At 39.3% G+C, this 23,455-nt stretch overlaps 1 protein-coding gene and 2 non-coding genes across 3 annotated transcripts in view; all 3 read left to right on the top strand.

Moving 5' to 3' along the window:
- The window catches only part of EIF3A (eukaryotic translation initiation factor 3 subunit A), a 36,402-nt gene that overhangs the window by 9,493 nt on the left and 3,454 nt on the right, over positions 1-23,455 (top strand). The window contains exons 5-19 of the mRNA XM_045439105.1: positions 210-409; positions 2,280-2,488; positions 4,327-4,498; positions 8,091-8,195; positions 8,581-8,679; positions 9,807-9,923; positions 10,424-10,609; positions 11,123-11,470; positions 11,916-12,020; positions 12,109-12,222; positions 13,712-13,834; positions 14,344-14,497; positions 15,306-15,490; positions 18,946-19,034; positions 19,869-20,530. Of these exons, the coding sequence (XP_045295061.1) occupies positions 210-409; positions 2,280-2,488; positions 4,327-4,498; positions 8,091-8,195; positions 8,581-8,679; positions 9,807-9,923; positions 10,424-10,609; positions 11,123-11,470; positions 11,916-12,020; positions 12,109-12,222; positions 13,712-13,834; positions 14,344-14,497; positions 15,306-15,490; positions 18,946-19,034; positions 19,869-20,530 (2,868 nt within the window). The remainder of the gene's footprint in view (positions 1-209; positions 410-2,279; positions 2,489-4,326; positions 4,499-8,090; positions 8,196-8,580; positions 8,680-9,806; positions 9,924-10,423; positions 10,610-11,122; positions 11,471-11,915; positions 12,021-12,108; positions 12,223-13,711; positions 13,835-14,343; positions 14,498-15,305; positions 15,491-18,945; positions 19,035-19,868; positions 20,531-23,455) is intronic.
- LOC123577605 lies at positions 8,305-8,438 on the top strand. The gene has a single exon (XR_006701957.1). It is a non-coding gene; the product is annotated as a small nucleolar RNA SNORA19 (small nucleolar RNA).
- Positions 9,349-9,478, top strand: LOC123577604. The gene has a single exon (XR_006701956.1). It is a non-coding gene; the product is annotated as a small nucleolar RNA SNORA19 (small nucleolar RNA).

Here is a 23,455-nt window from a genome sequence, read left to right as displayed (position 1 = left end):
CCCAGAAACAAATTTTAGTCCTAGGCCAGGACTATGTCCAGTAGATGGTCAGGACACAAGTGACTAATGACCTTGATCATTTCTGAAGACTGATTATAAGTTTGTGTAAATCTTGTTAAAATAACTGATTTCAGTATTTGAAATAAAACTTATTCACATACTTGTTGATGGTGGAAAGTACTTAATATATTTTATAATTGTGTCTATAGCTTTCAAATTCTGCCTCCAATACACCCGTAAGGCTGAATTCCGTAAGCTTTGTGACAATTTGAGAATGCACTTGTCACAGATTCAACGCCACCATAACCAAAGTACAGCAATCAATCTTAATAATCCAGAAAGCCAGTCCATGCATTTGGAGACCAGACTTGTTCAATTGGACAGTGCTATCAGCATGGAATTGTGGCAGGTATGTTGTGAACTACTATCTGTCTTTTGTAGTAACAGTAGCCCATATTATTATTATTATTTTCTTTAATGAGTATCTTTCTCTTGATACTTACTGGTTAATTTTAATCATTAATTGAAAAATTTAAGATCATCTGATGCATAACCAAGAGTTCTGAACAAGCAATCTCAGAATATCGTGGTTCTAGTTGCCTGCTGTGAAATGGGGGCCAAATGTGTGCTCTTTTGGGCCCAGTGACTTTCCATATAAAACAGTTCATCCTCAGTGCTGCTCCAAGTGTGGTTCATTGCCTGGTGCCAGTCTGTGAACTACCAGATTGAAGTAATTAGAGAGGAGAATATGCATTTACGAAGGGTTTTTTGGGGGGGAAGGATAGCGATTTCATGGTGATGGTGTGTGTGTGTTTTACTCTGTTTAGAAAAACTGAGCTTGTTTTTCAATTAATTTTTGTAATAATTTTACTGTATTTTATAAAAGTATTGGTGGCAAAAGATTGGAAATTAAAAACGAAATGAAACAAAACAAAACTTGTCCTTTGCTGTAGAGAATTGGAGAAGCGCACTGGATCGTCTCTCAGATTTCTTGGTGCTGCTTTGACTTAGTAAACATGCATGGGGAATATCCTACATGGGAGATCTCAGTGTGGTGCTGGGAGTCTTGCCCACTACTTGAGCTTTTTATACTAAGAATTGTGCAAAGACATTTTCACGTGATTTTGTAGTCACAACTTGAGACTTCTACATGTTTGACCAAAATATAAAATCTAATTGAAATTGCAAAGAAAGAGTGGTAGTTTTTTGAACCAAGTGAAAATGTGATTTCCTGCTCTCTAAAATATTTTCCATTTCTGTAGGGACACCCTTAAAATACTACCTGATGAAATAGGAAAAAGAGGTTCTATAGAGGGTAGACGTACTCCTTATAGAACAAATGGATAGATAAGTAGAAAGAAGGAAGTAATACTCACATGTTATCACTCAGAAATAACCTCTATGTTTTGTTTTAATGTTCTTCTAGATATTTTTTCTGTATATCCCAAGTGGTATGATAATCACTTTTAAAAAAGAATTTTAAAGTCCCATTTATTGATGTGTAAGTTACATCCAGCAAAACTCGCCCTGAAGTCTGACAAATGCAGTAACCACCATAATCAAGATGTAAAACATTTCCTCAAAGCTGCCTCATGCCCCTTTGCACCCAACCCTTCCCTGATCCTTAAGATCCGCTGATCTGTTTTCTGTCAAAAGGATCAGATTTAATCATTAAAACGACCTATTACGGAAAAATTTGTAAGCATATAAAACCATGTTTGCAAGGGTACTTTGAAACATTTTTAGGACAGTCAATGGGATTTAAAAGTAACCTTTGCAAATTAAAGCATAGTTGGCAAAGTTGTCAAGATAGTCGTAGAATAGCTAACCTGGTTACTGTGTCAAGCTTTAGGCTGGGGCTGGTTGGCAGAAAGACTAAATAAAATTGAATTCTACAAAATTCTCTATGGGGCAGATAGATGTTTGTATAGATATTTGGCACTTTCTCAAAATACACCCCTGCTACTACTGTGAAAGAGACAGAAAGCAAAACACTGTGTTCTATACGTCAGCTGGCACATGTTCAAACCTGTGCCAGTTCCAACCTGTTCTGTCTAATTTTAAGAAGTTTAAGGATTTAGTATGTTTGTGATCATGGCAGTTTTGTGAGATACATCAGATACTAGATTATAGATGAATAAAAGGAACCACACATAAAGGGATTTTACTTCCCACTTTTATTCTTCAGTGTTTTGTGTTTTAGGTTTCATAAAGAGATTTGGATTAGATTTTTTGTTCGTTTAGAATGCAGTGACTGTTATTTATACTCCTAATTTTAGGAAGCGTTCAAAGCTGTGGAAGATATTCATGGACTATTTACCTTGTCTAAAAAACCACCTAAACCTCAGTTGATGGCAAATTACTATAACAAAGTCTCGACTGTGTTTTGGAAATCTGGAAATGCTCTTTTTCATGCATCTACACTCCATCGTCTTTACCATCTATCCAGAGAAATGAGAAAGAATCTTACACAGGAAGAGATGCAAAGGTAAGAATGTTGAAGTCAGATAATATTGAAAGTATGAAACAAATATCTCCTACTAAATGGCATGGTTCCAGGTTAGGGTTTCTCAACTTCTACACTGTTGACATTTGGGGCTGGATCATTTTCTGTTCTAGGGGACTATGCACGAAGGATGTTTTGGAGCATCCCTAGTTTACCAGATGCCAGTAGCAGTTCTTTCCCTTCTATCAGAAATGTCTCTGGACATTGTTGTTCTTTGGTAGTAGCAAAAACCTGACGGAGAAAATTGAATATTAGGGAAGACAGTGTTATGGTATGAGCTTTCTATCCATAAGTGGTATTTAGAATCTAGTTTTAGAACAAATAAGAGAATTAAAAAAATAAATGCTGCCATCATGCCTGATTATAAGACATTAACTGAGTGTGTGTTTGAACATAGAAAAAGGGTCTATGACGCAGCAATCTAAAGACCACTTTTTTCCTTTAGCATCACATGTAACCTATTTTCTTCCAGTCAAATATATATATATTTTTAACGTGTTTTGGTTGGACTCCGGCAGCTCACACACCACTCTTTTCTCTTATTGGCAGACCATGTTATTTTGGCCTCCATAATTCTTTATGTATGCCAAATTGTTTTTCTTTTACCTTTACAGCAATACACGGAACCAAGTAAATTAATTTTTCTAGTATATTTTCTTTGAAAGTCTTGAGGACAGTGTTCACTCATTGTCCTTCATGTAATCCGTGTCTGTTTGAGATTTTAAAAAAAAAACAAAACAAAACAAAACTTGGTTTCCTTTAAGGTACCTATGTACCATCCCTTTATTTTATTTATTTATTTAGTTTTTGTTTTTGTTTTTTTTTTTTACATTTATTTATTTTTGAGAGACAGAGACAGAGTATGAACAGGGGAGGGGCAGAGAGACAGGGAGACACAGAATCTGAAGCAGGTTCCAGGCTCAGCGCTGTCAGCACAGAGCCCTTGCAGGGTTCGAACCCGTGAACCGTGAAATCATGACCTGAGCCGAAGTCGGCTGCTTAACCGACTGAGCCACCCAGGCGCCCCAGTACCATCCCTTTAGAAACTGCTGTAATAGTATATTATAATACTATTATAATAATATAATAACAGTAAGTATAATACTATTATAATAATATAATAATAGTAAGTATTAGGCTACAATATTAGTAAGTATAATACTATTATAATAATATAATAATAGTAAGTATTAGGCTATGTAGCTCTATGTACATTATTTTGTTTAATCTTTACAATAGCCTCATGACTCAAAAAATTGCCTTAGGTTTCAGTCTTGGAAATGGTGAGGCTGCGATTCTAACCCTTCACCCTTTAGCTCCAGAGCCCACTATCCTTAATGTAATACGGTGATCTGAATTCAACCTGACTTGCCTCTTGTGTTTTAAGGAAGTTAAGATTTCTCTCCACCACGCGTCCTCCCAACACCTCTGTTGTGTTCACTGACATTCTTTGTAAATTTCCACCCCTTTCTTAGTGTCATTTTTCTTAGCTTTTAAAGTTGCCTTGTTTTTCTAAGGAAGCATGGGATTTACAAAAGTATCTATTCTACATTCTAATCTCCCAGTCTTTTTCTATAGCTGGAAAATATTGACAGTAGTAAGTGGGTACATGAAGTTCTGATTCTCCCAAGTACTCATTTTAGTATGGCCCATTTCTCTTAATTTCCTGTTTTGATGAATAATATGTATGAATATAGTCCACCAAAGGTGGTGTACATATTCTGTCACTGGCATATCTTACGAAATGATTAAAGAGAAGTGTCTTTCTTTATGTCAGGTAACATTTATGAATGTAACAGATTTGTGATTTTGTTCTCCAGAATGTCTACTAGAGTCCTTTTGGCCACTCTTTCCATCCCTATTACCCCTGAGCGTACTGATATTGCTCGACTTCTGGATATGGATGGCATTATAGTCGAAAAACAACGTCGCCTTGCAACGCTGCTAGGTCTTCAAGCCCCACCAACACGAATTGGCCTTATTAACGATATGGTTGGTATAAGTTCGAGCATTCTTACAGCTCAGAATAGGAAATTTATGGTCAGGGTTTACAATTCGTGCCAGGTGGTTCTGATGAATGGACTGGTTTGAGAACTGCCGGTGTAAGTCAGCACAGTGTTCCTTTAAGGTGATTCCTCGGTAGGGGGTGGACTGAAGTTACATTTGATGTAGTAGATGAGAGTTGGACTACCTCTGAGGAATAATGTGGACCACTCAGTAAGAGAAAAGGTAATGATGGGTAAGGTTCATGGCTTACTTCAGAGGGCTGCAGGAAAACTAACCAAGCTGACAGATGGTAGAAATGGGGTGATGAGTATAGGAATGAATGTGAAGTTGATTAGGCCTGATTCTGGACAATGGGAATATTTCCAATTTTTCTTTCTCTTTTAATGTTTGTTTATTTTGAGAGAGAGAGAGCACAGTCAGGAGACCATGAGCTGGGGAGGGGTAGAGAGAGAAAGAATCCCAAGTAGGCTGTGCGGAGCTCAATGCAAGCCTCGATCCCATGACCATGAGATCATGACCTGTGGCGAAACTCAAGAGTTGGAAGCTTAATTGACTGAGTCACAAAGGCACCCCATGAAGTACTTTTTAAAATGCAGATTTCTAAAAAAAAAAAAAAAAAAAAAATTAAAAAAAATAAATAAATAAAATGCAGATTTCTAGGGGTGCCTGGCTGACTCAGTCTTCTGAGAAGAGCATGTGACTCTTGATCTTGGGGCTGTAAGTTCGAGCAACACGTTAGAGATTACTTAAATAAAACTTAAAGAAATGTAGATTTCTAGGTTGTACCCAGTACCTACACCAATCAATTTCAGAATATGGAGCCTAAGGTTGGTGTATCTTTACAATGTTTATGTTGATGGACTTTTGCATTCACTGGAAATTAGCATGTGAGTGTGTATTATTTTCTTAATGTTTATTTATTTTGAGAGAGAGAGGGAAAGAATGTGCTCCACGGGGGAGGGGCAGAGAGGGAGAGAGAGAATCCCAATTTCGGGACTCAATCTCACGAATCACAAGACTGGGACCTGAGCCCAAACCAAGAGTCTGCTGCTTAACTGACTGAGCCACCCAGGCGCCCCTTGCACGTGTGTATTACATGCCAGGCAATTAAGATTTACAACTTTAGGTTTTAGAGAGTCTGACTCACAATAGTCAGACTTAGTAGTTACTGTAATATAATAGCCCAGTAAATTACTTTGGAACAAGAGAAATAAGAGGGACAGTTGCTAGAGAAGAGGCTTTGCTTTTCTGGCAGAACCTGTTAAGTAAGAACTAATCAGTTTTCTATGTAGCAACACTTTTCCCTTGGAACACTTTTCTGTAACAGTAGGAAGGCAGATTCCCTTTGTTGTCAGTTTTTATTTTTATTTGTTTGCTTGAGAGAGAGAGTGAGAACTGTGTGTGTAAGCAGGGGGAGGGGTGGGGAGAGAGAGAGTCCCAAAGCATTGTGGAGCCCGACGTGGGGCTCGATTTCGCAAACCGGAGATTGTGACCTGAGCTAGGAGTCAGATGTGTAACTGATTAAGCCACCCTGGTGCCTGTTGTAAGCTTTTAACAAGAACTTAATCTGCAAAACAGCACTTCTCTGTCTCTGTATGCCTCCATGTTTTATTTTGTTGCCACTGGCCACAGGTCAGCTTTGTGTTTTGACGAGTTTTTGTGGGACTGACTTAGAATTAAGTGAATAAAATGATAGCATTTTCTTTGGGAAGAGATCTTACTAGCAAGTAGTGTAAAAAAATTTTTTTTTATTTTAAAATACTGAACAAGTGTTTAAACCGGAAAGAGAGTCCGTATCTCTTGAACTTATATCTACATACCTAACACACACCTTGATGTTAAAGTTGGTGTCTTACACTGGTTTGTTTATCATTGTTGGAGAGCTTTCGGCCAGCAGCCAGGACCTTATTGTGCCCATAGACAGGTATAAAAGGTTATGAGAACGGTATAGGTTGGTATCAGGTCAGTAGATTAGCTGGCTGTCAGTGGGCATTTATATAAGTCTTTATGAGTTCACCATACATTCAAGATTGAGACCTGAGCTTTGAGCTCCTATAACTGAATTTGTAAACAACAAGAGAATGATTTTTCTAAATTTATTTTTTAATGTTTACTTATTTTTGAGAGAGAGGCAGAGCACGAGCCGGGGAGGGGCAGAGAGAGAAGGAGCCACAGAATATGAAGCAGGGTTCAGGCCCTTGAGTTGTCAGCACAGAGCCGGACGTGGGCCTCGAACCCACGAATCGCGAGATCGTGGCCTGCGCCGAAGTCAGATGCTTTACCGACTGAGCCAGGCACCCCGAGAATGATTCTCTTATCTCAGGAACATATTCAGATTAACCAGAGTTCATAAGCAACTCATTCTTAGATCAGAAAGCCAATTATAAATCTTAGAAATATTTTAACAGATTACAGTAGCCTGTTGTAGCATATCTCCTCTTTGGGGAAAAGGGTGCTAAATGGAGAATCTAGAATAATTTGATAGGAATACAATTACAGCAGGGAGAATTTTATTTGAATGCTTATACCACACCACACTTAATTTCAATAAAGGCACTTGTGAGGGAGGTATTCCAGAAATGTGGAAATCAGTCGTGCACCCATTTTGGATAGGAGGTAGACTAGAGTGCTCATGTGTGCGGATAGGATCTGCTGCATTTGCCTCAGTCTTGTGACCAGTCTTGTGGCTACACACACAATCCTGCAATCCTGTGCTTGCAAGTCTTGCTATGTCTCTGCAGTTAGTCTGCTGTCTTTGGGTTTGCAGTTCCCCACGTGTAAAGGGTAAAGGTCCGTGTGCATTATATATTCTAGTTTATAGTTTAGGTAAGGTATGATTTAATTATGGGCAGTTTTGAGGTTTATAAAGTTTGGCCATTTTTTGTCTCCCTTTTTAAGAAAAGTTATTCAGGTGGCACCCTTAGTTGAGTTTTACATATAAAAGTGTAAATCATAAATGTAATTGGGTACATTCTCATCAGGTGGTTTATAGTCCTCACTCCCCATGCCCCCCAAAATAGCCACTTGCCCTGATATGTGACACCACACATAAATTTGCCTGTGTACTTTATATGAGATTTGAGGTTCACATAAATGCAGTATGTTAAATTCTCGTGAGATTTATTCACATGTGTGTAGCTTTTTTTTCTTTGATCGTTTCTGTATAAGAACCTATCCCTGTTTGTCCTGAGTTTTTTCTAATAGGGGCTTTTATGAATAGTGTTGGCATGGTAATATTTGTGTGCTACAGTAATTTGTGAACTGTGGGATTTTTCTTATTGCTGGTAATTAGGTTGGCCACACTAGTTGTCTTTGTAAATATTTTGTTGGTTTAGAGTTTTTATATCCTTATTAAGCTCTTGGGAGACTTTTCACTGTAGATAGATACATAATTTGGGGTAAGAGACCCAAGTGTAGTTTTCTTTTAGAGTCCTCTGGTAAACTTAAAGAGGATTGAGGCTGGTCTTTCAGACACTTTCTAGATCTCCAATCCTGTATTTTTCTTCTTTGTATTCAATTCAGTTGGGAATTTAGTTGGAAAATTTCCTTCAGCAGTTAAACCTTTTGTTCATTGTAGGTCAGATTCAATGTATTGCAGTATGTTGTTCCCGAAGTGAAAGACCTTTACAATTGGCTGGAAGTAGAATTTAACCCGCTAAAACTCTGCGAGAGAGTCACAAAGGTAAGGCTTAGTGTTCTAGTTTTGGTTATATGACCTTTGCTAGTTGGCCTTTTTTCAGGTTGTATTTATACTGAGGAGAGAGAAGTATTGTCCTCTGTGTTTAAATTCAGTGCACATTTCATTGTCTTTTTTTCTTTATGTTAAGGGAAAAGATATTTCTGATGTGCTAAATAAATAAGCCTTTGGAGGTAAATTAGCAGCATGGCTAATTTAGTCATTGCTGTCAGTCACCTTCAGACAAGCATCAACATAGTTTTGTATTACATTTGTATTTCCCTGCACTGTGATGTTTCTGTATGTTAAAAAAAAAAGTGAAAAAAAGCTTCACAAATGTTTTACTGTTACTAGAAAGTATGATCTGTTTTCAATGTAATGGACTTTACAGGTTCTAAATTGGGTTAGGGAACAACCTGAAAAGGAACCAGAGTTGCAACAGTATGTCCCACAGCTGCAAAACAACACCATACTTCGTCTTCTGCAGCAGGTAAACATTTTTAAATAAATGTTTTATTTAGAACTGGAATTTCTCCCCTTGATTGTTTTTATCACAACACTAAAAAATTGAGGAATGGCCTAGGATTTGAACTCCTCACCAAATTCTGTCCTTGCCAAAATTAGTCTTAATTTATTTGATTTGAAAAACAATATTTTACGTATAATTTGTAGTTTTTTTTCTCCTTTATCGTTGAACACGATGTACATTTCTCCTCAGTGGTGTAAATCTAATTCAACACCTACATAGTTTTAAATTGTCTAAATGGTACTGTGATTTATTCAGACTCTACCGATGGAAATCCGTATTTCTAGGGGTTTTTCTGCTATTAGAAAATGTTATAGCAGTGAACATTTCCATACATGTGTCTTTACGTACTTCTGTGACTTTGTGTAATATCAGAAGTGGAATTAGTCACAGAGTTTACACATTTAAAGCTTTAATAGCTCTTCAAGAGATTCAGTTAGTGAATCCTACCTGTGGTGAGTGGGGAAGCCTTTTCTCTTACTAATGCTATTTATTGTTAGTCTTTTAACATACTTTAGGCTGACTTATGTAAGTTTGAATATTAGGGTTTATAATATGGCTTAAATGTTCCTGTTTTGTCTTCCATTTGTTTCATTGGGAGGGGGCTTTTACTATATTTTCACTTCAGTATTTATGCACATTTCATTGACCTGCTTTCTTTTATATATGTGAGCAGTGTTATTTCTTATGTGCTATACAAATAGTTGAAGGCTAATTAGCAGTATAACTAAATAGTAATGCTGCCAGTCTCCTTCAGACAAATAATTTTATTAAAAGTGTTCAGATGAATTAGGTAAGTAGCAGATCTCTACAAATATATGGCCATTCAGGGCTTTTTGTTTGATGAAACTAGGATTTGAAAGGATTATGCTTTTGAGGAATGGTATAATGTGATGGTTCAGAGCATAGCTTTTGGGGTTGATAGCTTTGAATTGTGATTCCAGCTCTAGCAGTGTAGTGTTAACAGTTAACTTTGAGCTTCAACTTCTCTGGGAAATGGACATAGGTTCTACTCATAGTTGTGTAAGACTGCACATAAAAATGCTGAATAAATTATAGCTATTACTGCTAACCTTGTGTTCTTTATGCAGGTGGCACAGATTTATCAGAGCATTGAGTTTTCTCGTTTGACTTCTCTGGTTCCTTTTGTTGATGCTTTCCAACTGGAACGGGCTATAGTAGATGCTGCCAGGCACTGTGATCTGCAGGTATGTGCTGGAAGGGACACCAAGGTAGAAGGCCTTTAAGGACTAAAAAACACCTATCCTTTGTTTCTCGCAGTTTTTGGTTCAGTGGCACCATTTTAAAGTTGTACTGAATGGGTATTCTAGCTTTTGTATTTAACATTCTTAATGTTTTCTCATATTCATTTGAAATTTGTTATCAAAAGTTACTTATTTGTGGGGTGCCTGGGCGCCTCAGACAACAGGGCGTCTGACTCGGCTCAGGTCATGCTGTTGGAGTTCACGAGTTCAAGCCCTGCGTTGGGCTCTGTGCTGACGGCTCAGAGCCTGGAGCCTGCTTTGGGTTCTGTGTCTCCCTCTCTCTCTGCTCCTCCCCCGTGCTCTGTCTCGTGTGCACACACGCTCTCTCTCTTTTCCTCTCACTCAAAAATAGACATTTAAGAAAATATAAGGGACCTGTCTGTAGAATGATTTCGTATTTGTATATAGATGTAACTATTGATGAGGTCGTTTAATTTTCAAAGGTTCGTATTGACCACACTTCTCGGACCCTTAGTTTTGGATCTGATTTGAATTACGCTACTCGAGAAGATGCTCCAATTGGTCCTCATTTGCAAAGCATGCCTTCAGAACAGATCAGAAATCAGTTGACAGCGATGTCTTCAGTACTTGCAAAGGCACTTGAAGTCATTAAGCCAGCTCATATTTTGGTATGCATCTTGGGGAGAAATGAACTACAGAATCTTTCAGGGGCCCTTATGCTATGTCTTGCACAAAAAGGTTTGTTTGGGATGATGTCTGAGAAAAAGACTTTATTATATATTTCCTATTCAGTTGTATTTCTTAGTTTTGGTATTGTACCTATCACATATAAGATGATATCCCCTCTTCACCCCCTCTGTGGGATTTTTCCTTCCTGCTTAACTTCTTTCCTTGTTAGTTTTGTTAGCCTTTCCCCTTGGCTTACATGCTATAAAGTAGATTTGGTGCAGAGAACAATGGACCTAGCAAATAAAGGTTCTTCAGCTATGTCGCTGCTATGAAAGACTTTGTATAGGTCATAGTATTTGGTGCTGGGAGCTAGTAGCTTGAATAACATCATTTCTTGTTGTTAAATGCAGATCTACGTAAGGGTAATAGGTCAGGGTTATTCAGTAATTTTTTGGATGCCTAATACCCTGGTGTGTCATGTGATAATTTTTTTAATCCATTTATTTTTGAAGCAAGAGAAAGAAGAACAGCATCAGTTGGCTGTTACTGCATACCTTAAAAATTCCCGAAAAGAGCATCAGCGTATCCTGGCTCGCCGTCAGACAATTGAGGAAAGGAAAGAGCGCCTTGAGAGTCTCAATATTCAGCGCGAGAAGGAAGAATTGGAGCAGAGGGAAGCTGAACTTCAGAAAGTAAGGAAAGCTGAAGAAGAGAGGCTGCGACAGGAGGCAAAGGAGAGAGAGAAGGAGCGCATCTTACAGGAACATGAACAAATCAAAAAGAAAACTGTCCGTGAGCGTTTGGAGCAGATCAAGAAAACGGAACTGGGTGCCAAAGCGTTCAAAGACATTGATATTGAAGTACGTAGCTCACTACTTGTTACGGTCTTTGATCCACATTTCAGAAGCACAGTTCTTTACCAATTAGTGATTTACTTTGAGTAATCTGGTTATTTTCACTCGTTTGGGTACAGCTGATTCATTATAATCTGTGAAGTAATCTATAATCTGTGAAGTAAGCATTTGTTTTAAATGGCTCTGTGCAGTTTTTAGCCATTGTTAAAACAGAGTTGGGTACGTGCAGGTGGGCGGAATGAGAAGTAGATGTTAAGATTATGTTGTTTTTCCCTACACAGAAGTGGAAATATGGCTATTGTAAAACATTCTTACGTTGCCTAACTTTACCCGCTGGTAACACTTACTCATTGTATAAAAAGTAATTTAGGTTTTGATTTTAGAAAACATTGCTCCATACGCCTTTCTTCTATATTCTTATTAGTGATTGTGCGTTTGTAATACCTTACAGGATCTGGAAGAATTGGATCCGGATTTTATCATGGCTAAACAGGTTGAACAACTGGAGAAAGAAAAGAAGGAACTTCAGGAACGCCTGAAGAATCAAGAAAAGAAGGTGAATGAGAGGACTGGTTGGTAAACTTACAACATGTCAGGTTAACAGAAATTTCTTTCTTAAGTACTTTTGTTTTCACGTCATTCAGATTGATTATTTCGAACGAGCTAAACGCTTGGAGGAAATCCCTTTGATAAAGAGCGCATATGAAGAACAGAGGATTAAAGACATGGATCTGTGGGAACAGCAAGAAGAAGAAAGAGTAAGATTTACATTGGACTGTAACACTTTTAGACTGTAAGCTGTAATTAAATCCTCTGCCAGTAATGGGGCCACGGTTTCAGAACTGATCATTCTGTGCTCTTTTGCGAGGAATGGTGGCACTTTAATGGCTGAATACAGACAGACTGGTGGGCAGATAGATGTTTTTACAACAGAGGTTAAAAAATGAAACTTGTAGTAACGCAAAAGACAGGTGAAAAGTTCACTTAAAAAAGAGCTTTATGAGGATATAACTCACATGCCACACAATTCACCCGTTTAAACTGTGTAATTGATGGGTTTTAGTACATTTACAGAATTGCACAGCCATTAAACTTTACCCCAAAAGAAACTCCACGCCTATTAGCAGTCCCTCCCCATTTTCTCCACACCACTTTGGCCTTATGCAACCACCAGTGCCCTGTCTGTCTGTAGATTTGCTTATTGTTTAGATATTTTATATAAATGGAATCATACAGTACATGGCCTTTTGGGACTAGACTGTCCCTTCTGTATTTATCTAATGGTACAAGAGCAAGGCTTTCAAATGCTCGTGATTAAATTGTGATTAAAAACTAGTGGCCCTGTTCTAGTTTTAAAAAAAAAGTAAATACAGACAGACAACAAACCTGTGGGGACTTGCAGTGTGGACAGTGCAGCCTCTTGGTTCCACTGGGAGTGTTGCCATTCTGTGGTTCGTTTGCCAGTTCCTCCCATTCTTTCAGAAGTTCGAATTTTTGTGATAATGTGTAAAATTAGAGAAAACAGTGCAGACCAGATAAAATATTTGAGATGATTTGTTGTAGTCTCTGCCCTGAAGCCTTCCATTTCCCTTTGGAATACAGAGAGAAAAGTCTTCTTAAATCATTAGTGCACTCTGCCTGAACCTCCACAGTTTTCTTTAAGGGAGAAAATATCTTTCATAATTAGATCGTAGTGCTTATTACCATGAGGTGTTTACTTTTTGTTTTATTGTATACATTCTAGTTTTTCCTTTATAAAAATTTTCAGTACCATGGGCCTAAATAAGAATTTCTTACAGATGCCTCAGGACTCTTTTACCCGTCTCCTGTCCCTGATTTCTGCCTAGGGACACATGGGCATGGATATAGTAACCCTTCCATTTTTATAGCAAGATAGAAGGGGCAGAAGATCTGCTTGTCATTCTTTTTTTTTTTTTTTTTTCTTCAACGTTTATTCATTTTTGGGACAGAGAGAGACAGAGCATGAACGGGGGAGGGGCAGCGAGAGAGGGAGACACAGAATCGGAAACAGGCTCCAGGCTCTGAGCCATCAGCCCAGAGCCTGACGCGGGGCTCGAACTCACGGACCGCGAGATCGTGACCTGGCTGAAGTCGGGCGCTTAACCGACTGCGCCACCCAGGCGCCCCTGCTTGTCATTCTTTGAGAATATCTGTCAGGAATTGAGAGTAAATTACTAATCAGAAAGTAAATGCTTTGAAATTTAACTTCATGTTATGTATTTGCAGATTACTACTATGCAACTAGAACGTGAAAAGGCTCTCGAACATAAGAATCGAATGTCACGAATGCTTGAAGACAGAGATTTATTTGTAATGCGACTCAAGGCCGCACGACAGTCTGTTTATGAGGTGAAGTTACTGGTTTCAGGGAAACATTTATTCATGAGCTTTTTTGTTTTGCCTTAAGGTTCTTCTTTAATGCAGTGGTACGTTGTGTCCTGAGCCAACGTTTTGTAATAATCATTTAAATAACATTTTAATAGAAACGTTCTTGGAAATATTTTGTAGGTTATTAAGCAGTCAGCCATCACTATAAACAAATTTTCTGAAGGTGCAAGTGGACTGCATTATATTTGCTTTGGATGTAAGTTTTGTTTACTGTTGGATTTAGAAAGGAAATGATAGATCAAAGTGTCCTGCTCTTAAATTCTAATTTAATTATTTGATTTGGTTTGTATAAAAACAAACCCACTGGGTGTAGGAAAAAATAACTGGCCACAACACGTCACAAAAACCGGTCATTGGGAAATGTGTGTACATAGGGTTTCAAGAAACTTGCTGTGCTTTTGTAAACTTCAAATTTAGCTGGTTTGTAGGGCTTCAAAAGATTTGATTTTTATTGTCCATTCTATTAATAGGAAAAACTTAAACAATTTGAGGAGAGATTAGCAGAAGAAAGGCACAATCGGTTGGAAGAGCGCAAAAGGCAGCGTAAAGAAGAACGCAGAATAACCTACCATAGAGAAAAAGAAGAGGAGGAGCAGAGGAGGGCGGAAGAACAGATGCTGAAAGGTATCGCTAGACCAAGGTTGGAGGATGTGTGAGGCAAGGTTGATAGTCCGCCTTACAGTAATCTTACTTAGAAAATACAGGAATGAGGAACCAGGATCAGTGGCTTCTTAATTGCAGCTAACTTAAGCTAACTTTTAGTTGTCTGAAGTTTGTTTTAGGTGAGGATGTTCTGTCCTCTTCTAGCTTATTCCACATCTTTTGTTTTTTTTTTTAATTAATTAATACCATTCTTTAATTTTTAATTTTTATCACTCAAGTTTATGTAGCACTGACATGTATTAAGGAGCACATACCACATGGAGTCTGTCAGATGGTCCTTTCTCTGGAATCCCAAGATGCTCAGGAGTTGGGGAGGCATTCGAGTATCTTTTTTTTTAAAAAAAAATTTTTTTTTTCAACGTTTATTTATTTTTGGGACAGAGAGAGACAGAGCATGAACGGGGAAGGGGCAGAGAGAGAGGGAGACACAGAATCGGAAACAGGCTCCAGGCTCTGAGCCATCAGCCCAGAGCCCGACGCGGGGCTCGAACTCACGGACTGCAAGATCGTGACCTGGCTGAAGTCGGACGCTTAACCGACTGCGCCATCCAGGCGCCCCGGCATTCGAGTATCTTGTCGTTACAAAAGTGTCGAGTGGCATCATACTTGTTTTCTTGAATATCTTCTGCCCCTTAGCTCATTGTAAAATACACACAATTTTTTAAAAAGAATTTTCCTTCTACCTTACGCTGCCTGCTGAATACCAGCAAAGTAGACCTAGTTCTAGGGCAAAGACTTGGCACACTTAATAACCCAACCCGTTATCTAGAGCGTGAAGAGAGAGAGCGTGCTGAACGGGCAAAACGTGAGGAAGAGCTACGAGAATATCAGGAGCGGGTCAAGAAATTAGAAGAAGTGGAAAGGAAAAAACGCCAAAGAGAGCTGGAAATTGAAGAAAGGGAACGACGTAGAGAGGAAGAGAGAAGACTTGGTGACGATCCACTCTCTAGAAAGGTGAGTGTAGAAGTTACTCTGTTTTTATGTGCCGTGCTTATCACCCGGTTGTCTTGCATGGTCCACATGCCTCAGTGCACATATCAGTGTCTGAGCTTCATGTTTTATTTATTTTTTTAATGTTTGTTTATTTTGAGAGAGCAAGCGATCAGGGAAGGAGCAGAGAGAAAGAGAGAAAATCCCAAGTGGGCTCTGTGCTGACAGCACAGAGCCTGATGTGTGGTTTGAACCCATGAACTGTGAGGTCATGACCTGAGCCAGAACCAAGAGTTAGACGCTCAACTGACTGAGCGACCCAAGCGCCCCAGAATCTGCATTTTAACTATTTCCAAGTGATTCAAATGCTGCCCTAAATATTTTTAATATGTGCTCACGTCCAAAACTGACTTATTCCCCCTCTAGTTTGTGTCTCTAATCCCTGCTCCTGATTGGTGGCACCGTTACCCATTTAATCTTAAGAGTTTTGAATCTACCCCCTCTCTCCTTTCTGTTCTATGTTCCTGGCTTAATTTAGAATCTTCCTTTGTCTGTATTATTTTACTGGTCTCCTTACTGTTCCCTCTGATTATAGTCTCTCCCCAGCTTCAGACCTTCCTCTACATTGTGGCCATTTTTTTCATGATGTATATTTGATCATTTTACCTGCTCTTGGGTTTCAAACTTTGCTTTGATTGGTACTCATTACTTAGAACCAAAGGTAAAACCTGCCTTAGCAGTCAAGGCCTTTCTTGTTTCCTGCTTTTTCCAGTAGCTTTGTCTGTCACCATTTTCTTCTTAGTCATCTATACTCTAACCGTTTCTGAGCTCATTTTATGCCTTATGGTTCTTTGACATCTGTCTGCATTCTCTTTGTTTCCCCTTGGATGTGCCAGTGCTCCCTCTTAAACAAGATACAGCTTTGTTTCTACGTTCAGACTTGAGGAGCTGGAGGATTTCTTGCCTGCTGCCTGTCTCCGTTCTTTCCTCCGTGCCATACCTTGTGTCAGTTTTCTTGGATGACCTGCTGTTCTTTGATTTCCGTTTAAAATGTATATGGATAGATTTTTGGTTTTGTTACTCCTGTTGCTAATTTTTATTTTTACTTCCTTGTTACTAGTGAATGTGGCCTATAGGATTCCTAATTTTGTGTTCTAAAACATGATGTGTTACGCATATTCTTTTTCTATTGGGCACAAAGTTGTATGTGTATATGGAATCAGAAATGTTGTTACTTATTTTAATTTGCTACATTCTGTTAACTTATGGGAGCTTCATCTTCTGAAGAAAGGGAGGTGACTTACTTGGCTGTGATGATGGATTCCTGAATTGCTTTTTTTTTTTTTTAGTTTTCGCAAATCTGTCCATTTTCAGTCTTTTGTTTCTGTTTTGTGCCTCCCCCTCCCTACCCTCCCTTTCAGTTAGAGTCTTTAATTTATTTACATTTAACGTAGTAATTATTATATATTTTTTACTTGCTTCCATGTTCCTGCCACTGCTTTCTTCAAGCCAAATTTAAGAACTTTTCTCAGTACATTTTTGCTGTCTCTAGTCTCTTAGTGATTATCACCGTTTTTTAAAATTTATCTAAACTCCACAGTCTGTAAATTTTGGGAACTCTGTCTTCTCAGAACAAAAAATTTCTGAGCATACCTTTACTTTTATTTGTTCTATTGCAGTAAGTTGAATATTTTTACATCCAGCTCACTAAAACATGTTAATCTATTTACGACTTTCTTAACAGTTTTCCAACAAGATTGGTAAACATGATTTAGTTTCAAATATGTTTACACTTACCATTTTTTCTCTTTTGCAGATAACATTTTTTTGGTCTTGTTTTGTATATCTTTTCAATTTTTTTTTCCAGGCTGTCTTTGTATATATCTCCAAAGAGGTTTCTCTTTTTTGTTTCCTCCCCTCAAAGTTGAAAAGTGGTGTAGTGGTTTGGTCAGTTTGAATCCTCTCTCAGAAGTTTCACGACTGCTCAGTATCCCAGTACACAGTGAAGGGAGGAGATTGCGAGAATAGTCTTGGTCTTACTACTTCTGTAGATACTCTGTATTATTCCTTGGGAATTTCAGAATATTCTGTCGTTGGAGTAAAAGGAGCATGAAGATTTTCCTGAGACTTTGTCCAGTCACCTAAGTACATAGCCTTTATTATTCACCCATTTTGGCACTTGTGCCTTTTGTAGTCAGAGGATGCAATTTATTTACCTTAGAGAAGATTATATTTCCTTAATCTAGGGAAAGTTTTTTCTCTTGTCTTTATTTGCCTTTCAGAGCCCTGTTGTTTTCTTTTAATGTTTCCCTTTCTTATAATGTTTCAGTTTATATGTTTATTAGCGGGGCCTGTTCTGTTTGATATATGAACTGAGTTAAAAATTTTTGGTAATCATGTTGCCTTTTGGAATTCTTTTTGTTTGTTTAATGGCTATCATAGCCATCCCTGAAAATCTTCTTTGAGGGTCTAGTTGTGTGAAAACCTCTAATAACTTGAATTCTTTGCTCATTTTACTTTCTAGGGTGAGTATGAAGGGTGGGAGAAACTTGGTTTTCTGGGTGTTGACATTCCCTGCATTGTAGTGACCTTAAGTTTTATGGACAGTTGAGCTCCTCTTTTCTCCCACGGTGTCCACTTGGGAAAGTCTCTTAGAATAACCTCCACCTTAAGAGTCCAGAGTCCATTGTGATGGCAGGTGACTTACCATCTCTGCCTCTTCTTCCCTTCAGTTTCTGATGTTAATTGTTATTGGAGGTTTTATTACCAAAACACTTTTTAAAATTTAAATAAAGATCCTCTTCTACACCACTTACTTGGAATTGTTAGCTTTGTTAGATTTTTACCTTACTCCTCCCACCCTTGCCGCAGATCTTGTTTTATATTTTCCAGAGTATTCTTCATTGCTGACTGTGGCTTTAGGTTATGTTTGTAGGAGCCATCAAACTGTGTCAGAGCTGTATGGGATTAAAATTGTGTGCTTTGCTGTCGACAGAGGTTGTACCACATTTACATTTCCACTGTAAGCATATTTATCTCCCTATACTCTTTTCCATAATTTTTAATGACAACATAGTACTTGGAAGAGGGAAATATTGTTAATAGAAACCTCCCTCATTTGACATTTCATTTGTTCCATTTTAGGAGGTCCTGTGCAATGTACGTTTGGGGCACCGAGCTTTTTTCACATAATCTCAGGAGGGAATTTTGAGGATCAAAGGATATCTGCAGATATTTGAATAATTCCAGGGGTTGGGTGCCAGATTGCTTTCAAGGTGGTATTTTGTTGATTTATAAAGCCAGTCACACCAGTTTCACTGTACTTCCACTCTGACTTTGAGTTAAAACAAACCATTTTAAAACTTGTTTCTATTTAAGGACTTAAGGTTAATATAAGTGCAAAACCATTTGGTAATACTAGTAGTTGTAGTAATAAGTGTTGCCAACGTAGTGCCTCACATTAACTTTGGTGAATGTAGGACTCTCGCTGGGGAGATAGAGATTCAGAAGGCACATGGAGAAAAGGACCCGAAGTAGATTCCGAGTGGAGAAGAGGCCCGCCAGAGAAGTAAGTAGAGTCAAGGAAAATAGTACCAATTAGACAGAGGTCCTGTTAATGCCTCATTAGCAGTTTTTCAGTTGGGTTTATTTGATAGAGGTGGGGAAAGGAGAACTATGAAGAACTGCATGCATGTCTGCTACCAAAATGTTTTTATAGTTCACTTCAACAGTGCTGTAATTACGGACTTCTAGATATTTTGAGAGATAAATGCTTCAGGGTTTTCGTTCCCTAATGGAATAATACTGAGATTACAGTAAGAATGAATAGTTCTAGAACGTATTTTCCTTTTAGTTTTTTGCTTATGATTATTATGATTATTATTTTGAGAGAGCGAGGCAGGGAGAGAGGGAGAGGAGGGAGGGAGAGAATCTTCAGTAGGCCCCATGCATGGCGCAGAGCCTGGCACAGGGATTAATCTCACAACCATGAGATAGTGACCTCAGCTGAAATCCGGTCATGATCACCCACTAAGCCACCCAGGTGCCCCTTCCTTTAAATTTAAGTGGATTGAACCATCCTTCAGAAATGACTGCTCATGATAAGATGGCTGGTCATAAGTGCTATACAGAAATTAAGTTTTGAAAGCTCATAGTAATAGATGCCAGGATGCTTCTGGTAAAGTGCAGGTAGATACCTTTAATTGTCTACCTGTTTGTTTATTTGTTGATGTAAGATTTTATATTTTGTGTTATTTTTTATTAGGAGCACATATTCTTTCAGGACTAGGAATAATGAATTTAGGCTGAAGTGGTTTTTAGAAATGAATGAAATAATTCCCAAAAGGATCATTTGCTCTTAAGAAAATGGACTCTTAAAGATGTTTGGCTTGTTGCTCCGTAGGGAGTGGAGACGTGGAGAGGGGCGGGATGAGGAGAGGCCTCATAGAAGAGAGGATGATCGGCCAAGGCGACTGGGGGATGAGGAAGAGAGAGAGTCTTCTCTCCGAGCAGATGATGATCGCATTCCCCGGCGTGGCATGGATGAGGACAGAGGTCCCAGACGTGGCCTTGATGAAGACCGGTTCTCTCGCCGGGGGGCAGATGATGACCGGCCTTCCTGGCGTAGTGCAGATGATGACAGGCCTCCCAGGCGAATTGGCGATGAAGACAGGGGAAGCTGGCGTCATGCGGATGATGACAGACCACCTAGACGGGGACTGGATGAGGACAGAGGAAGCTGGCGAACAGCTGATGAGGACAGAGGACCAAGACGTGGGATGGATGAGGACCGGGGGCCACGGCGAGGAGGAGCAGATGACGAGCGGTCTTCCTGGCGTAATGCTGACGACGATCGGGGTCCCAGGCGCGGCATGGATGATGACCGGGGCCCGAGGCGTGGGTTGGATGATGATCGAGGACCTTGGAGGAATGCTGATGATGACAGAATTTCTAGACGTGGTGCAGATGATGACCGGGGGCCTTGGAGAAACACAGATGATGATCGGATTCCCAGAAGGGGCGAGGACTCAAGGCCTGGTCCCTGGAGACCATTTGTCAAGCCAGGTAAAATTCTGGTATTCAGAAAACCAGCTTAGATGCTTTATAGACTCTGCTTGATGTGTTTTACAAATGGAAAGTGTAATCTTGCATATGCTAATCACTATTCTGTAGTGTTTCAAACAGGGACGTTTCAAATGACTATTTCAATATCTAAATAAAAAGTTATTTTTTAGCTAAAAAATGAAATTTTAATGTATAGATAACGATTAGGCTATATTATTATTAGTTTCTGGATAAATTGGTCTTTTATTTTCCCTTAGATGTTTGTGCAGTGACTTTTATCTCAGGAGCTTGGCTTTGATATCCCACACACCAGAGCAAGTTAAATAACCTTACCCCTTTTTCTGCTTAAGCGATTCGTGCTTTTTTTTCCCCCTCTGCCTGCTGACTGCTCCTTTGAGGGCTCTTGTCCCATCCCTGTCCCTTACGTATTGGTGTTTCTCAGGTTCTGTCCTACACCAGCCTTCTTGTGTAAATAATGAAAAAGTACACTAAGTATTTGCAGTCTTGCCTACCATGGGGTTAGGCTTACGGGAAGAGCTGTTCCTTACTTTCTCAGTCTTGGGCCTGCTCATGTTTTCATACTTTTTTGTTCTTGAGCAGTTGTACATAATCCGTGACTTCTGTTACCATCTTCTCCAGGTGACTTCTTTCCTTACCTTCAGACCCATGTTACCAGCCTCATGCTGCACACCGTACGGTTCTACCTAGAAATGTCTCTGACGTGTCGCCTTTAGCCTGTTGAAACTGAATTCACACCCACAGGCTTCTCATCAGGGCCACCGCCATCCGTCCAATTTTATAACCTAGAGATCTGGGAGCTGTCCTTTGCCCTCTTTCATCCTTTATGATAAGTCTTTTCATTTAGTTCAGTTCTGTTTCCTTGTGTTCCTTAAATCCACCCACTTCTCTGTTCCCCTGCAAGTGCTTAGGTCTGGGCCGCTATCATGCTTTCCTTGAACTCTTGCTGCTCCTGGTCCCCGCAGGCTCTCCCACTCCCGACTCGGAGCAGTAACCGGAGGCAGCCGTCCTAAATGCACATTTCAGTGAGCAGCTTCCTTTCCTTTGCCCTTGGTGTTTCTGTCTCTTCTGGTCTCCATTCCTTCCACTGTCTGGCTGTGTGACATTTCTGTGCCTTGTGTAAAACAGGGATAACAGTGTGGTAGGTTCTCATTAATTCACGATAGATGTTTTATAGTCACTGTGAATACTGAATCATTGCTCTGAAGGAAAATACCAGATTAGGTTCCGTTAAGCCCTCTGCTCACAACATTTCTGTCAACCAATGAACGCAGAACCTTCTTTTGTGCATTTCTGTTTTAACATGTTAATTGACTCATTAACATTGAACTCCTGGCCAGCAGCACTGTATCTCCTCAATGAAGCTTATCTAAAATGGTATTTTTTCTGTAAGGCGCATCCATCACCCTCTTGTGCTTGGGACACGAGACAGCACTGCAGCCCAGTGCTTGAAGGCCATTTTAAACAGTGAAATCACCAATAAAACACAAAAACGCAAAGATGTGTTGCTAAATTTAAGACTAGCAAAAGGATACTTGTTTTAAAGTATGAGAGCTGGGGCGCCTGGGTGGCTCAGTCAGTTAAGTGTCCGACTTTGGCTCAGGTCATGATCTCGCGGTTTGTGAGTTCAAGCCCCGCATCGGGTTCTGTGCTCACAGCTGGAGCCTGGAGCCCTGGATCCTGCTTCAGATTCTGTGTCTCCCTCTCTCTCTGCTCCTCCCCCACCTGTGCTCTGTCTCTATCGAAAATAAATAAAATGTAAAAAAAAAATTAAAGTATGAGTGCTGCAGCAAGAAGACAGGGCCGTTGCCTTGTTCACCCTCCACTGTGAATGGGCTCTTCCGGCGACTCAGATACCATTCTGCACATGTCTGTGAGGGACTATAAAAGTGCTTGAGTATTAATTTCAGCCACTTACAAATTTTAGCAAGTATGTAAAGTGGCAGGTATGGGATTTACTTAGCTCAAAGCTATGGAAAGGATTAAATGAGTTAATATACACAGAAGGTTTAGAATAGTGCTGTGGCACGTTGTAATAGAAATGTTAGCAACAATAATAGTCCTGCAAGGGTAATAGATTTTCATGTAAATCTGCTCCCTTTGGCCTCTTTGTGCAAATATATTACATTCCTAGGTTTGGGCATCCCAGCGTTAAGTGTGAGGTGATGGATAGGGTGGGGTCAAAGGATTGATCTTTCTTTGTTCCATGATTGCATGGGCGGTAAATGGTGGAGGGCAAGAATATGAAAAGAAAGTTTTTAGTTACAGAGGTTTTGAAAATTTTGCATCATGTGAATGAAATTACAGTTGGGGCTCCATCTCTCAGAGATGTATTTCCTAATCCTCCACTTTTTAAGTTTTTTTGCTTAAAGTGAGTTGTCTATTTACCATCAGAACAGATTTTTATAGCCATGATCTCAGCATATGAAACAACCCAGGCTATATAAATTTCCCTTATCTTACATGTTCCTCCTTGTGTGTTAGAAAAACAATAATAGGTAGTTGTAAATACAAGCTGGTGATTCTGTGAAATGATATAAGTAGCTTTAGTTTTTAAAAAAAATTTATTTTTTTCATTTATTTATTTTTGATAGAGACAGAGCACAAGTGGGGGAGGGACAGAGAGAAAAGGAGACCCAGAATCCGAAGCAGGCTCCAGTCTCGGAGCTGTCAGCACAGAGCCCGGCACGGGACTTGAACCCACGAACTGCGAGATCATGACCTGAGCCGAAGTCGGACGCTTAACCAACCGAGCCACTCAGGCGCCCCTAGTTCTTTTTAAAAATAAGATTGTATTGTATTTTTTTTTTTTTTTTATTTATTTTTGAGAGAGTGAGAGCGAATTGGGGAGGGTCAGAGAGAGAGGGAGACAGAATCTGAAAAGTAGGCTCCTCACTGTCAGCACAA

Source organism: Leopardus geoffroyi, chromosome D2 (genome assembly GCF_018350155.1).
Source record: "Leopardus geoffroyi isolate Oge1 chromosome D2, O.geoffroyi_Oge1_pat1.0, whole genome shotgun sequence".
In the NCBI taxonomy this organism is placed as follows: domain Eukaryota; kingdom Metazoa; phylum Chordata; class Mammalia; order Carnivora; family Felidae; genus Leopardus; species Leopardus geoffroyi.
Note: the sequence above shows the minus strand (reverse complement) of the source record. Positions and strands in the feature narration are given on the sequence as shown.